We start from the raw sequence: 16,830 nt of genomic DNA on the forward strand, positions 1-16,830 counted from the left end.
CCTTCAGATTGGACTACTGGTGTTGGGCCACAGCTCCTGGCTTACTTGAGAATACAGTACTGTCTCTAGCCCAGTGCAGCATAAACTTCTGCATGAGCACTAAGAAACCTCATATTCTGTGAGCTGTATCCATCTAAGTCATGTACAGAATAGACCCATTGAAATAAATGGATTTATGTAATCCATTCATTGATTTCAATGGATCTACTTTGCAAATGTTTAACTTGGATAAAATAATATACTTTTAAAAACAGTTTGGGTGGTGGGTAGGACTGGGATGGCAACATGCGCCACAGCAACCTTCGAAAAAGTTCTTTAAAATGCACATATCTAAGGGCAACATCTTATAGCATGCTTTGTATTAAAGTAAAAAAAAAAAATTAAAATTCAACATAATCTTCTAAATCAGGTAGTCAATAATTTAGTAACTTCTTTTTAATGTCATGTTGGAAGCATATTCATTTCTTAATCATCAGATAGTATAACACTGCAGCTTTCATTTTCTGCACAGATTCAAGAAAGCACATTAATAAAATGAACTGTGTGCCCAAGAAGTGCAAAACAGTCAGTTTAATTTAGTAGAAGGTTCCTGATAACCAATGTTTGTCTAGCAAGAAGTCCATTAAAAATAAAAGGGCGTGGGGAACAAGGATGTTAATTGGTGAGAGTTTGACAAGGGAACTAGAAAATCATCCTGTTCCAATTACTCTTACAACTATAGAACTAATACTTCAAATTATAGCAGCATTTACAAATACTGGTTTGATAATCAGTTGTTACTAGTTGTTCTCTAGTGTTCATATTGTTGTGCACACCCCAATTTCCAAGCAGTGAGAGACTTTAGGGGTGCTAAAACATACATTTGGTTTCCCTAGAATAATGGCAGAATGGAGACTGTGATGCCTTTAAGAACTTAAGAAGAGCTGGCTTGATCAGGTCAATGGCCAATCTAGTCCAACATATTTTTCTCACAGTGGCTGAACAGATGCCTGAGGAAAACCCACAAGAAGCTTCCCAAAAACTGGTATTCTGAAGCACTGCTACCCCCAACTGTGGAGGCAGAGCATATAACCATTGATAGCCCTCTCAGCCATGAATTTGTCTAATAATCCTCTTTTAAAGCCATCTAGGTTGGTGGCCATCACTGTCTATTGTGGGATCGTGTTCCACAGTTTAACTACGTGTGAAGTAAACATGTTTGGGATTGAGCTACCAGCCTTACAGTAGGTACAGCCTACAGACCAAATGTTCTGTAAAAAATAATTTGTGGTGCTATTTCTGGTCATGAATAACACACTACTGTACAACAAATTCAGTAAGCATCTATGAGGCACGTAGGCAAGAAAAATAACAGGAAGTATTAAAACAGAAGCCCATCAAAGCAGATCTAATAGAATAAATTCTGCTATGTCTATTGCCACAGGTAATACTGTTTACAGAGCTCGGTTCTGATGACTAAGGATTAACAAATCTAATTTAGACAATGGGAAGCTACACAGCTAAGCAGAGGTTATAGGCTGGGAGAAGAAAAACAGGCAGAAGGGGAGAATGGCTGTTGAATTATTTACTGGTATTCTTGCTCTTTGGTTGAAAGATTTTTTTCTGCTTGTTTTGTGACAAGCAATCATTTCCAGTATTAACTGGATATTAGAAACTGATGCCTGCCTGCCTAAGCTTCCTTTTCAGGCACAAATGCTTTCTTTAGTTGTTCGTGCTTTGCATTCCTTTAACACATTTTCTACACATAACATACTGGTATTTATCTATCTGAAGGAGCGTCTCCACCACTATCATTCTGCTTGGACACTGAGGTCCACCGCCAAGGGCCTTCTGGTGGTTCCCTCATTGCGAGGTTACAGGGAACCAGGCAGAGGGCCTTCTCGGTAGTGGTGCCCACCCTGTGGAACGCCCTCCCATCAGATGTCACACAGATAAACAACTATTTGACTTATAGAAGACATCTGAAGACAGTCCTGTTCAGGGAAGTTTTTTATGTTTTATTGTGTTTTTAATAGTCTGTTGGAAGCTGCCCAGAATGGCTGGGGAGGCCCGGCCAGATGGGTGGAATAAAAGAAAGAAATTATTATTGTTGTTGTTGTTGTTGTTGTTGTTGTTAACTTCTAAAGCACTTTCAGATCCAAGTCCTCTGAATAATTAAAATTAGTGACAGGTCCTGTCCACTGGCATACAGCTCAAACAGGCAAAGATTGCTAGGGACAGGAAACAACAGAAAGGGAATTAAACAGGCAAAAATAATCATCAGGTAAAAGCTAGGGCAAGAAAGTATGTCTCAATTTGTTGAGTTGATGGATATTATATAAGCAAGTTTCCTACAGCACACATCTGAAAAGTCCTTCACAAGTGGATCTAAGTAAAACTGCATTTGAAACTGCAGTTTGAAACAACAAACTAATATCTACCAGGGAGGCCTCTTAGTTCAGCTATCCATAGCTGAAGCCTGTTCTAGCTATATGGCAGGGCAGAAGAGTGCTTCCAGTGGTGGCACCCCAGCTTTTGAACTCTCCTCTCTGAGATGTGGCAGGAGCCCATTCTTTTAACCTTTCAATGCCAGTTGAAGACCTGGTTATTCACCAGGCCTTTGGTGGACTTTAGGATCTACTGGATTATCTTCCACAGCCTTTATCATGCTACCAACTGGTGGGATATCCTCTTCCTCCCCTTTTCCGTTCCTCCAGAGCATCACAGAGGAAGGAGTCAATAGTACATTTCTATTCCACAATGAACAGACCGGCAATGCAACAGCTGTGCTGAACAGTTTCTGGAGAGACAGGGTACAGATGAGCAGAATATTCTCTTTTTTAACAAAACTGTTCATAGAAGGGGTACAACCCAATTAAGACATTGCAATAGTTCACATAAACTTTAGGTGATCCATTGATAAAATCTGCATATGGGTGAAAACAATACTTTGGAAACAAAAAGTGCACTTCCTTTGTTTTTAATGATGTACACATGTCATAGCAGATATCGCTTAAGAAGAGGCACTCTCTTCTGTGTGAGAGAAAAGGGGGAATAAATATGGCATTTAGTTGTTATCAGCCACTTTTGCAGGCACTCACATTTTAATAATAATGTACTGCCCAATCAATCATGAACACTTGAAGTTTAAAAAATCGATTAATCCAACTGAACAACCAAACATTAAAGCCTCAGTTTCTAGTCAAAAGGTTACTGGGGAAACAGACTGGAGAAACAACTAAGACTTGTTTCTGAGTAACTATGCATAGGATCAGACCCTTGAACTGGGTTCCCTGCTTTGATCCTGCTTACAGCTGACGGCAGAACAGCAAATTCTCAGCAGTGTTAAAAGATCCTATTCTGCAACTCACTATTTCCTCTCTAAAATCATTCCTTGCTCAAGCTAAAGTGACAGAGCTACATACTTACATGTGATCCTGATGCAGCAGGCAAACTAGGTAAGTGTATCAGTGACGAACACTATTGTCACATACATGTTCTGCGTAGAAAGAGCTTACCAACTTTCATGGTAGTTGTAGATTCAGATCCTCTGTACCTCAAAGGGGCCAGCTGCTATGATTCTAAGCAGGTTTATGTATCTTATTGATCTATTCCTCCATGTTCAATATTATAATTTATATGCCAAATGCCTATTGGTACCATTTCTTCTTTTCTGCCACCATTAAAATTTCTCAAAATTTCCTCTTCTGTAGTCAATTGTTTTGTTACAGAAAAATCTCTAAGCAATCATTCAAAGTAAAAAGTGTAGCTAAACACCATTCAGTAACCCAACAGGCAATATCCCTGCTATGAAACTAATGATACATTGGCCTTACCCTGACCCCATTCCCTTGGACTAAGAACACTGGGAAATATCTTAATATTATTACTGTGCTACACTTCCTACCTACAAGTGAGAGCTGCAGTCCATTAAACACACAGGGCATCATCTCTAATAGTCTGTGTCAGCAGTAGTTCAATACCATCTGGTGTATTAGTAAACTATAAAGACTAAGAAAACATGAAATAATGTAGACCGCATTATTGTGGACAGAATGTTTTTTAGCTTTCATCCCTTCATCAGGGATAAAATCTATATAGTACATCATTTCTCAAACTATCCAAATCAGCTGAGGAAGTTCCTGGCAGGATGTCTTCAGACATGGTGCAGGCAATTACCAAGATGTTTTGATCAACTTAGAAGAATTGCTTTGCAGATTGTACCACTCAAAACACAGTGGCTCTGATCCACTGTTTGGGACATGTTTGGGACATGTCAGTAGATGTGTCCATCAAATTCAGTGAGTACCAAAATGCAGAAACGGTCACTCTACAATGATTTCCAGCAACATGACACCATTAGTTTGCATGAAATGGTAAGCCAAAATATGGCTTATTGGGACTATGCAACGTGTGGGCCCCCAGAGAGGAGTTCACAGCCATAGCTCAGTGCAGGGTAGAGCAAAGCCAAAGTTTAGTTCATCAGGTTGTCTGAAGCCAGAATCATGGTTAAGCTCTCTCCTTATTAATCTCATTTTAACCACAAGCCTGGGTTCAGATGTCACACTAAGCCATGCATGGGGTACCTCTGCCTCACAAGCCTAATTATGCACATTGTGGGTCCCAATTTGGGCCATGGCTTTTGCCAAACCATAACCACCTGCCCCCATGCAGGTGAAAATACAAGTGCCAATGCATAGTTGGAAGCCTGAAAGTGTGCTGCTGGTTGTAGCAAGGAAGGCTTGCTGTACTGCCAGTCAGCTAACAGGTGATGGCTGAAAGGTTGCTGGAATCAGCTACTGAGTTCAACATGGAGTTTAAAATTTGTGCTGATCAGTTAAACTGGGCTTGGATTTTCCAAATAGTGGCCAGATCCAATTCTCCACTCTTATGCTAAACCGAACCATGACATAGCTTAACACGACAGCCAAAAAAGGTATGAAAAAGCAGCTTCAGCTCCTCTCTGGGAGCCTGCACTATGCACTGGTTAAGTCATAGTTTGGGCTTACCATGTCATGTGAACAATATCTGAAGTAGACCACTGGATGAAGGGTGTCACAAAATCACGTACTATGAAAAATGGTTCAGAGATTAAACATCAGATTTTTAATCTCTTACCCTGCTTTTCCGTGCCATCATATATTAAACAGTTAAATTTCTGTAAACTTTAGACAATATTATTTTTGCAAAACTAGTTGCCATCAAAATAGCTTTTGAGATGTTTACCTTTCTCCCATTTTAGTCACCAAATCTGCCATTAAAGTCCCAAAAGTTAACACACAATCACATTACTATCACTCTGAATAATTTAAATTCAAAATTAAAAGCATATCAGTTGTCTTATAAAAGAAAAACTGCTGTTAATAACATTGAGGCAGATTGTCCATAGAATAATTACAAACAGATTAGATATGTTGACTTTATTATCAAATCTGATTCTACATACATATTGGCCTACTCTGACAAAAAATAGTGTGACACATACATAATTCATGAATAGAATATATATATATTAACCAAGGTTTAAGTCCTCTCTACTACTAAGGTGTAACAGTATTAAATTTAAATCAAACTAAAAAAAGCTGCAACAATATTTTTAATTATCTCAAGTCCATAATTGGTAAAGAAGCTAATCCCTTCTGATCTTTCTAATAAAAGATTGCCATAACTTGACACTCAAGTTTTTATTACACTTAATTAGTTCAGAATTTTTAGCAATATTGACTTTCACACACACACACACCAAGTTCAAATTCAGTTGTTAAAGCTATCAAAATCCATGGAGAATACAAACTCTGAACCATACCATGTGTGAAATGCATGTGAACTAGAATGATTACATATTCAGAATTCATAATAAGAAAACTAATAAAACTTCTAATTAGACTAACATTACCTTACCAATCATAATAAAACCTTAAAGGCGTTGACTGCACAGAGTCTGCTACAAAATAATAGTAATTTATGTTCCAATCCTAAATCTTGTGGCGCCATAAATATATGCGTAGCATAGAGTTTGTCAGCAGACATTACACAGTTACTGAAGACAGATACTGTACCATCTTGTAAATGTTAAGAGCCTGTGCATCAGAAAATCACTGGTCATCAGGACAGATCAAAACATCTGCCTGCCTAACCTGTCTAACAGAACAAGCATTCCTGGACATATGCTGTATAACCACTGTGGATTTTACAATACCTTTAAGTAATGTGTACAATAAATGCATCTAATACGGCTGAACGGTCCAATTTTCAGAAGAGAAGATACAACAGAAATGAGTAGTTTTTTTTTATTTTGAAAACTAAACTGAGCAGTCACTTTTTAGAGGCTTCCTTTCATTTGCACAGCAAAAGGGTAGCATCACAAAGCAGAAGAAACAATAATTCTGTAAGTGCAGAGGGAAAATACCAATAATATCAGCTGCTGTGGAGAAGCAAAAGGAGAGGGCTATGTGGTCTTCATATCTGGCATCTGATGGGCCACTATGAAAATAAAATGAACTAAATGGATAATTATTCTGATACTTCAGGTTTTTCTTATGTTGGTACGGGAGTCGTTATAATTATTATTATTATTATTAATAATAATAATAATTTTATTTTTTATACCCCGCCCATCTGACTAGGCTTCCTTAGCCACTCTAGGCTGCTATAAATTGACAGAGTTAAGTTGACAGAGGTAATAAAAATCACAGTAACCACTTCAGAAGTAGTTGCTTCAGTAGCTAATCTTCTAAAAAAAATAATGTAGATAATTTCAGTTTGTAGTTTAAAAGAGGTCAGAATTAAGATTCACAGTACTGAATAAATTAACCAGTTTTCTATACTTCCTAGGTTCTTCTTCATAATCTAATTCAGGGGTCAGCAAACTTTTTCAGCAGGGAGCCTGCTCACTGTCCCTCAGACCTTGTGGGGGCTGGGCTATATTTTGAGGGGGGGGAATGAACGAATGCCTATGCCCCACAAATAACCCAGAGATGCATTTTAAATAAAAGGACACATTCTACTCATGTAAAAACACGCTGATTCCCGGACCGTCCGCAGGCCGGATTTAGAAGGTGATTGGGCCGTATCCATCCCTCGGGCCTTTATTTGTCTACCCATGATCTAATTCTTTATCTACCTAACCCTCAACCTCATGTCAAATGTTTAAAAATGAAACAAAAAAACTTATTTCACTTTTATTCTATTTTGGTTTCATTCAGGGTCTAGATGATTCTATATTATAGACAATATAGCTATGATAGACAATATTGCTATTGTCTGTAGTATGTGTGAGTATACACAGTTTTACTCTTACTTCACCAAACCTTTATTAGGCAAGTATGATAGACAATATAAGTAATGATAAGTATGATAGACAATATAAGTAATGTGTACAATAAATGCATCTAATACTCAAACAAGAGTTTTATTATGACTATACAAACACAAAGCACGTGGGTGTTCTTTTTTTGCAGGCAGTTGCAAACTGCAACTTCTTCTCTTTATACACATAACCAGCTGTGCCTAATTAGCCTGGAAAACCACACCCAGAACTCATAGAAAACATTATTAAAGTTATCTGCACCCTTTTCCTGTTTTGCGTTGAATGATACTTAACAATAATATGTTCTACAGTGTCTGCCACAATCAAAGAATACCTGCAATGTCTATCATTTCTGGGGATGTTTAAATATCTGCCCTTGACAAAAGCTGAGAGGAAAACGTTCAAAAGGCCCTGTGTGCAGACCTAGTTCTGCACACATTGTCTCATGCTTGATTGAACTTGGGAGCGCTAGGATACATCTCAAGAAACTAAATCACTATTATATGCTAATATCCATATTGGGATCCCAAAAGGTAGCTGTGACAACACTTTAGCTTGAAAAATCTGAATAGCATCTGGTATAAAATGGTAACCTTTCTGAAAATAAAAGTGGGCTACTGCTGAGGAGGTACACTTTGACTATTTTATTGCCCCTGAGTTTTATTCTTAATACTTTTTTTTAACAAGACAGCATCATATCTCCCAAGGTGATTTCTGACACATTCAAGTAAGAAGCCATCAATTCAAATGCATATCTCAAGGTCTCAAAAAAAAAACCTTGCCAAATGAACTAAAGACCACAATACCGATCAATTGTATTAAAAAACAAAAAGATATTATGCACAAAACCATTGATGTCTTTATGCCAAGTATCTCTATTGTTCTGAACCAGCAGAAACATAAGAAAAGCTTCAGCACATCCTGTAAAAGATGGACAGGAAACTATCCCTTCATGACAGACTATTATGAAAAAGGTAGACACTCTGGCACAGCTAAGATGTATTGTATGGTACAATACTATTTTTATACATAGACATGAAGTGTGGACAGATATATATACTAACTGGAAATCGGTGCAATATGGTGCTATTCACTGTATGAATAAAGCTGTAAAGATGTTAATAATGCCATATTTTAAAAGCAAAAACTTTATTTACCAGACTAATGTAGTCAATATTTCAGTTTATCTTCCCTTTGATAGAATGGCTGCAATGTAAACCAAGGATCTTAATGTTTGTGGCTCTAGCCTACAAGATGTTAAACCACACACACAAAACTTTATGAAGAATGAAATGAAAGCTAAACAATTCAGACAAATGTTATGCAAGCAATTCTAGTTTAACTGTTAGCCAATGATATATAAAAACTAAAGTAAGAAGGTAGATACTAATAACTAATCTGTATCTGTCCACTCTTTATTTAGTCTTGAATAAAATGCAAAATGGTTCATTAATTGTTATTTATGGATCTTCATACCCGATCAACAAAATGTCTCAGAATGCTTAGTTTGTTTGTTTATTTATTTAGCTAGATAGTTGTACTAGCCTATGCCTCAGATCTATAACCTAAGTAGGCTGCAATCCTAAACATGTCTACTCAGAAGTAAGCCCAACTGAGGTCAATGGGACTTAATAAGTGAGGTTAGGATTGCAGAATTAAGAAAATTTAGTTCCATTGCAGAACATGGAACCAAATAATTTTAGCTTAACAGAATAGTGGTCTGAACCAAAACATCACATTTTGCAGAGTTATAATAGTTGTATTCTGGTCCCACCAGTGCTGTGTAGACAGGCTTTATGCTCATACATGCCCTCCCCCACTTCCCTCCCATGTGCTGATTCCTTCCCAATTTAGCTGTACAGAAACAACCAGTAATGTTACCACTGACCTAACATGTTTTAAGGTCTATGTAGCCATTATAATACAAAACAATTCAAACACATTTCAGTTTAATTATTGAAAACAGTTGCTATGAACTACACATCCACTTGTCATCTAGGAATTATGTTCTGAGCAGTACAGACCGCTTCAGAGAGCTGACAGGGAAGTGCTGTTATCAGCATCAAACAGATGCTAACAACAAAAAGCTAAAATTGTTCAAGCAAGTGACAACTGACAACCCTTTCCACACACACGTGCACATACAAGTTTTTCTAGCATATGTGCCAAACATGAAGAGGTAGGTATGGAGGAGAAAAGCATTAATGATCAATTTCTCAGTTCTTTAATTAGCCCATCATTAATCTCACTATGGCGGACACCGCAGTGTTACTGGAAACAGGGCAGCTGAGTTTCTCTTATTAAAATGGCATTGTGTTTATGAAAGGATTAAACTGAAGTGTCCTCATCCCCCGGTCATGTATTCAGTGACATCTGGTAAGTGTGCATTACAGAAAGAGAACACACATTTATTATGCTGCAAAGTGTGGCTTACAAATTTGTATACATATTATATAAAAGATGGGTATACTCTTACTAATGAATGTGTTTAATGATAAGTTTAAAAACAGTTAAATTAAATCTTAAGTTAAGTATTCAAGAGGCTGTTTCAAAGGAACCATACTAAGGTCTCTGAATGCATCACACATGATGGTTGCACTAATACAGAAGTTTGTTTTTAATTAGAATTACATACATACATAATACATACACACACACACACACACACACACACACACAAAGACTTAAGATAGAAACATTATGATCCTTTATAGCAGCCTTCCCCAGTTTGGCGCCCTCCATATGTTCCGGACTACAGCACCATCAGCCCTAACCAGCATGGTCTGATCTGGGCTTTTCTTAAATTTGATTTTGTTCTGGCTTGGCACTCTTGAGCAGTAGCTGTAATTTCTCAAAATGCCACCATACCTACCATCACTTGGGAAAACTGAAAGGCATAGTCACCCAGCATTGCTCTGAGCGCTGCCACTGCAGTCAGGTGAGCTGACCAAGGACCACTGACAAAAGGAGTAGACCCATGCCAAGGACACTTTGCTTAGGGTCTCCATTAACCTGGAGTTGGCTTCAATTAAAACAGGCACACACAGCAGGAAGAAGACTAGAAGGCCACAAAGGTTTACAGATTCTACCGGAACAGAAAGCCTCCATCTTGCTGCTGGAAAGTACATGGAACATGTTCAATTTTCAACCAAAGCAGGTAGGCATCAGAGGAAGGCAGGCACATTTTTTTAGAGCAGTAATACTTCTTTGGAAGCACCCTTATTGCAATCAGTGCAATGATAAGAGTTGGAAGGCATCTTGATGGTGATCCAGTCCACCTCCTGCTCATGGCAAAATGCATTCCTGATAGGTGGTTTGTCAAGTAAATGTTTCCAGTGAAAGAGAGGCCACCCCTCACCCAAAGCCATCATGTTCCACTGCCAAACAGATTTTACATTCAGAATATTACATTCAGAATATTCAGCTGAAATCTGCTTCACTGTAATTTCCACCCACAGGTTCTGGTCCTGCCCTCTCGAGAAAAAAGGAACAAGTTTGCTCCATCTTCTGTCTGACAGCCCTTCAGGTATTTGAAGATTGCTACTATGTCTTCCTTTACTCTTCTCCAGGCTAAACACACCCAGCTTTTCAAGTATTCATTGTAAGACTTGGTTTCCAAATCCCTCACTATCCCAGTCTGCCTCTTCTGAGTCTGGATGCTATGCCCAGCAATATTTAAAAGACACCTGAAAGTAAATACTGCTGAGGTCTTCATCCCGTCTGGGTAGAAGAAGGGAAGGCAGAGTGTGCACATCCAATGCTCATGCAGGTTTATTCCAGCTCATATACATTATTCTTAACCATGGTTTAAGTTTACTGTTTATACCTTTGAGGACACTGTTAATCTGCCCTTCATCAACACACAATCCTTGAGTAGGGTAATAGTGAAATAAATTTAAAACATTAAGAGCAATTTCACTGAAATAAAATCATGAGGCATATAAAAACCAACGCACACACCAGCAACCAATTAACAACAATTGAAACAAAATCAAATAAAAAGAAACTTTCTATTCAACAAATACATGTGCAAACAATTGTATTTTCAGCTGGCAATGCAGCTCAGTAGTTTAACATGAACATGTGAACATGAGCACTGGATGTATTATGTCCAAATCAGTCCATATTATTAAAAGTGCCACTTTTTATGTAACTGTTCATTAGGGATTCAAGAAAGGTATTAGGATTAAATTAGTTTCCAAGTGCATTTTACAAAATCAGTATAACTCATAATCAAGTAAAGTCACAGCAATCAAATCAACCACAGGAATATATTTCTTCATGGCTTAATGTTTTGGGGTTGCACGCAGAAATTTAAGCTATAATATTAATTTAGCAGCAGGAGTTCATGCAACAATGTTGTATTCCACTTGCACCATCTTCCTGGACATAAAACTTGTTTCCTTGAATTACACATGCTTCAAAAATAGAAAGTTTTCAGTTTGTCAGCAATATTTCAACATGCAGAGCAGAAGGTATTTTTATGGCAGGAACAAACAGTTTGGCACCCAAATGGTCAATGTTATTCCCACTCTAGCAAAACACCCCGGTGCTCATTACATTTCAGAAAACAATTACTCACACTTGAGTCAAAGCTGCAGACACTGATTACATCTTCGCTCTGGGCGCTCTGCTTGCGTTTCTTCTATTTTAAAAAAAAGAAAAAGAAGGGCTCATATCTTAGCAGAAGACCAACAAACAAAATACTTCTTACATGTTTATTTTTCAACTTGTAACATTATAATACAACTAAAATATTTTTCAAGTGTTTACATGGCTACAGTATCATATGCAAGTTGGACTGCATACAGTACTACCACCAGCAGTCTAGACACCTGAAGTTTCAGGGTGACCACGTAACAACCTTTGTTTTTTCAACAGATGCTGAATGAATGCATAGTGGCGGCCCACTGGCACCTTACCCTCTTTGAGTGAATGTCAACCAGCCAGCAGAGCATTTGACTACTGCTAACTGAAGCACGGCTGTCAGGACTGAGCATTAAATCAACTCACACAAGGTCACCAACACAACAATCCCAAACACATAAATGGGGAAGGCCAATTTTGTACTGTGCATAGATAGCTAACACAGGGTTTCTCCAGCATAACCTGAAACTCCAGCACCAGAAACAAACATTCTACACCAAAAACATTTAGCCCTGAATACTTTTTAAAGGTTATACACTACATAAGTGGTTTAAAAAAAAACTGAAATCCTCACTGATAAGCACAACTTCTTTGAGGTTTCTTTCTTTCAAAGAGACAACTCCAGGCACATGCACATTTGTATACAACTTATCAACCTGTCACAACTGGCAACTTAAATATTTCCTGGTAGAAAGATATGCAAAAGATAGTCTATAGTGCAGACTAGAAAGCTCTCTCTTTCATGAAAATGTTAACTGTTGCCTGTTCTTAAAAGATACCATTTCACATATAAGACTGGAAAAGGTGAAAGCACAGGAGACATTCCAGAAAAGTTGAGTTTGGGGTTTTAAAATAATAATAAAGTATGTATGTGAAACAAAGGGCAAACCTGCAATGACATCACAGGATGGGGGTCAGGGTATGCTTCCCATCCTGCTGTGTTTGAAGATGGTTGGAAGCTATACACTAATTCACTCTTCTCACTTTTGTAATCACATTGCCCTGCGTCTCTTGCATGCATACACTTCCACATATGTGTCCTCCAACCTCAATAACACAAAGTCAAAAGCACCTCTTATATTTGTACATTTCCATGTAATTCTTTCCCCACATCTCTGGAGGACCTGGAAAGAGCCCAGAGAAAAAATGTTGAGAACCACTGCTCAAACTAAAAAAATTAAAAAGCAAATTCAACCTGTAATTATTGATTCAACCTGTAATTATTGATTGAACAAATTAATCTTTTAATATACCAAACATTAAAATTTAATGGCATACCAACTTATACATAATGCATTCTCACACTGGGCATACCTTTTTTTGTTAAAATATTAGACAAAAGCATGCCCTTTCCCTGATTGGCCTTGTGGGCAAGGCCTGCTCGAAATGGAGGCTCCAGCGTGGTTGGAGGTGGGTGGCACTATCCCTTCCCATTGTTGCATCGGGAGATGATTGCCTCCCAGGACCAGCCGCAGAGTGGGGGAAGTGCCACCCTACCGGAGCCCCAGGTAAGCAGATATTCTCGCACTGGGCATCTTATACAACTATACCTTTTCACTAAAAGATTAGGCACGTTTAATGCAAATCACATTTTAACTGGTCATTTCAAAATGGCAAAAAACGAACAGGTCACTTGCAGAATGAAAACACTCACATATATTTTATGTGTGGCATCTTATCCATTCACAAACAATACCACTGTTATCCACTAAAATATGTTAATATGAATTTTAGAATATTAATTCCATTTATTTTTTCTTTACTTCATTTGTCATTAAAAGGAGAATTATAACTTTGCCCTACCAAGTGAAATATTGGTAGGAAAGATGTTTTCCAAATGGAAAATCACAACCTACTTATTAGATTGCTGTGGCAGGTAAGTAAACCCATGAGATTAGTCTATTTTTGAAACAACCACTAATCCTAGGCTATTGTATCAAGTAATCAAATTTCCTTTTCGGCATCTGTGATTTTTATTTCAAAGCAGAAACCTGAGTAAGACATTAATAATAAAAGGCAGGACATTTTTAAATCTTGCACCAAGGTTCAGCCTGCTTACAATTCTACAAAGAAAACTGGCATCAAGTTGTGTAACAGGAGATCACTTTAACTGCTGTGGCTCATTTCAGAAAACTCTTTTTAATAGGCTTCATTTTGCTACCTACTGCAGGGAAGGACACATTAATAGTTTTTTAAGTAACCTTGCAAATGATAAGAAGGTTAATCTATTCCCGATAGTTTCATATCCAATTTACACTGGATCTCAAATAGCTGAATGAGAATCACAGGTGTGAGGTCCGTTGAGTTTGTGTTCTACACGTTGTTGTTGTTGTTCAGTCGTTCAGTCGTGTCCGACTCTTCGTGACCCCATGGACCAGAGCACGCCAGGCACACCTATCATTCATTGCCTCTCGCAGTTTGGCCAAACTCATGTTAGTAGCTTTGAGAACACTGTCCAACCATCTCATCCTCTGTCGTCCCCTTCTCCTTGTGCCCTCCATCTTTCCCAACATCAGGGTCTTTTCTAGGGAGTCTTCTCTTCTCATGAGGTGGCCAAAGTACTCTAGCCTCAACTTCAGGATCTGTCCTTCTAGTGAGCACTCAGGGCTGATTTCTTTAAGAATGGAGAGGTTTGATCTTCTTGTAGTCCATGGGACTCTCAAGAGTCTCCTCCAGCACCATAATTCAAAAGCATCAATTCTTCGGCGATCAGCCTTCTTTATGGTCCAGCTCTCACTTCCATACATTACTACTGGGAAAACCATAGCTTTAACTATACGGACCTTTGTCGGCAAGGTGATGTCTTTGCTTTTTAAGATGCTATCTAGGTTTGTCATTGCTTTTCTCCCAAGAAGCAGGCATCTTCTAATTTCGTGACTGCTGTCACCATCTGCAGTGATCATGGAACCCAAGAAAGTGAAATCTCTCACTGCCTCTATTTCTTCCCCTTCTATTTGCCAGGAGGTGATGGGACCAGTGGCCATGATCTTAGTTTTTTTGATGTTGAGCTTCAGACCATATTTTGCGCTCTCCTCTTTCACCCTCATTAAAAGGTTCTACACGTACCAAACTTTATACCAAAGACACCAATTTAGCTAACTATGTAACTGTGGATAATAACCTGTGAAAGTAGACAGTTGAAAAAGAATGAGCAGAAGCAGGGGTTGGAGCAGATTATATACGCAGCACATTGCTCCGGCCTGTCAATTCAGTGGTTGTGTTTTGATGTATTACAAGTGGTACATTCAGTTCCACTGTGAAACTGAGGATGACTTCATGTCAGCTTTTCTGTTCGAGGTGGACTTTGGCATCTACATCAAATCATTGTTACTTTCAACAAATGTGGCATTATAGCTGAACGTATGCCTAATTTCAGTGTATAATTTTATTCAGCACATTGTGCCAGGAAGCTGGTGCCAAACTATTGTCTTGTCTTTATGCTTTAGGAGGCCTCAGTTGCTTTTTGTTCATGTTGGCAAGCTTGCCATAGCGTAGGGAACAAAGTCTCCTGTTAGCTTTGTTGCTCCCACAGAACAGAGTAAGAGCCTCAAAATATCACAAGACTAAGAATTGGGATATTCTGCTGCTGTTGTTTTGCACATTGTTGAACAGAGACACACAGATGCGCACAAATATTCTAGTGCACATCTGTGCAGAAGGATACATCAAAATAACTAGGTTGCTTTCAGGCAGTGCTTATTATTTCAGTGCTAGTTTACATATATACATCAGCTCTCATACTGAATACTTATTTTATGGCCATTTGACCCCACTTTTTACCATTTGTTGGCTTTTTCTACATACAGCCACTCTTGCAAGAGGCAAGGTTTTCTTAACAGGAGTGATGGTTCTTGGAAACTTGACTTCTTTAACACAGTTCTTGCCTCACAAACTTTGCTTACAGCAAACAGAATTCTATTTCTACAGGCTATAGAGAAAAGGAAGAAAGGAGTAGAAAACCCACTTTCTTTCACTTTTCATAATATTCAGTGGAAGTTACATAAAAAGATATCCCCTTAGACCTTTCCCTATATCATTTCCAAACCATTCCCCTTAAAGAACAATACTGTACAGTTTCAATACCTGCCAAATGAGGATAACACTCCATGCATCTGATAAAGTGGGCTCTGGTCCCTGAAATCTCATGCTGAAACACATTTTGTAAATCTTATGGAATATTCAAGAGTCTTTTATGACGAGAGATGTATAAGTGAGTGAACTTACATGATTGGAGGGCAGGTAATATCATTTACCCTGTGATTAGCTTGGTGAAAGAGTGGTAGAGTCCTCTGCTTTGAACCTATTTACCATTCTATAACTCAGTCTACATTACAGGAAACTCAATTGTCTTTATGACAGAGGTTTGCATTTCCTCTCTGAGTGTTGTGCATAAATCCTCTTTCATCAGTAGCTTTAAACCAGTGATAATGATAACCTAGACTTCCTTTTCCAATGTCTCATTTTAATTCCTGTAACTAAAGCCCCACTCTTTAATATAAATAGATATCTCTTTCTCATCTCCTGTTAAGATAACTGGTAAGAATAGTAACTCTTATGCAGCAAGACGTTACTACCCTTGTTGATGTTTGATTTGATAAGAAAATTTAGTGGCTCTGTAATGAGCAGTATTTATCAGGCAGGAATTATGCAAAAACTTAGAAAAACATGTGATTTATTCACACACACTGAAATAATAAACACTTCATATAAAGTTATTTTGATATACTAGCTGGTCACCTGAACAATAGGCTGTTGATCCCATTCCTACAGTGGCAGTATAGCATCCCCTCTGCCATGAACCTCCTGGAATACAAGGGTATCATGCATGTTGGAAGATAGAGCACCCTCATTAATGCCTGCTTGAACCATTATTTTTCATTTAAAAACTTTCTGTA

General features: G+C 38.1%; 1 protein-coding gene across 3 annotated transcripts in view; it reads right to left on the bottom strand.

The window, feature by feature from the left end:
• ARHGEF3 (Rho guanine nucleotide exchange factor 3) overlaps positions 1-16,830 on the bottom strand; it is a 121,893-nt gene that overhangs the window by 51,200 nt on the left and 53,863 nt on the right. For all 3 annotated transcript variants that reach the window (XM_033140957.1, XM_033140956.1, XM_033140958.1), the window contains one exon: positions 11,871-11,933. In XM_033140957.1, coding sequence (XP_032996848.1) covers positions 11,871-11,933 — 63 coding nt within the window. The remainder of the gene's footprint in view (positions 1-11,870; positions 11,934-16,830) is intronic.

The sequence above is a fragment of the Lacerta agilis genome, chromosome 2, assembly GCF_009819535.1.
Source record: "Lacerta agilis isolate rLacAgi1 chromosome 2, rLacAgi1.pri, whole genome shotgun sequence".
NCBI lineage: Eukaryota > Metazoa > Chordata > Lepidosauria > Squamata > Lacertidae > Lacerta > Lacerta agilis.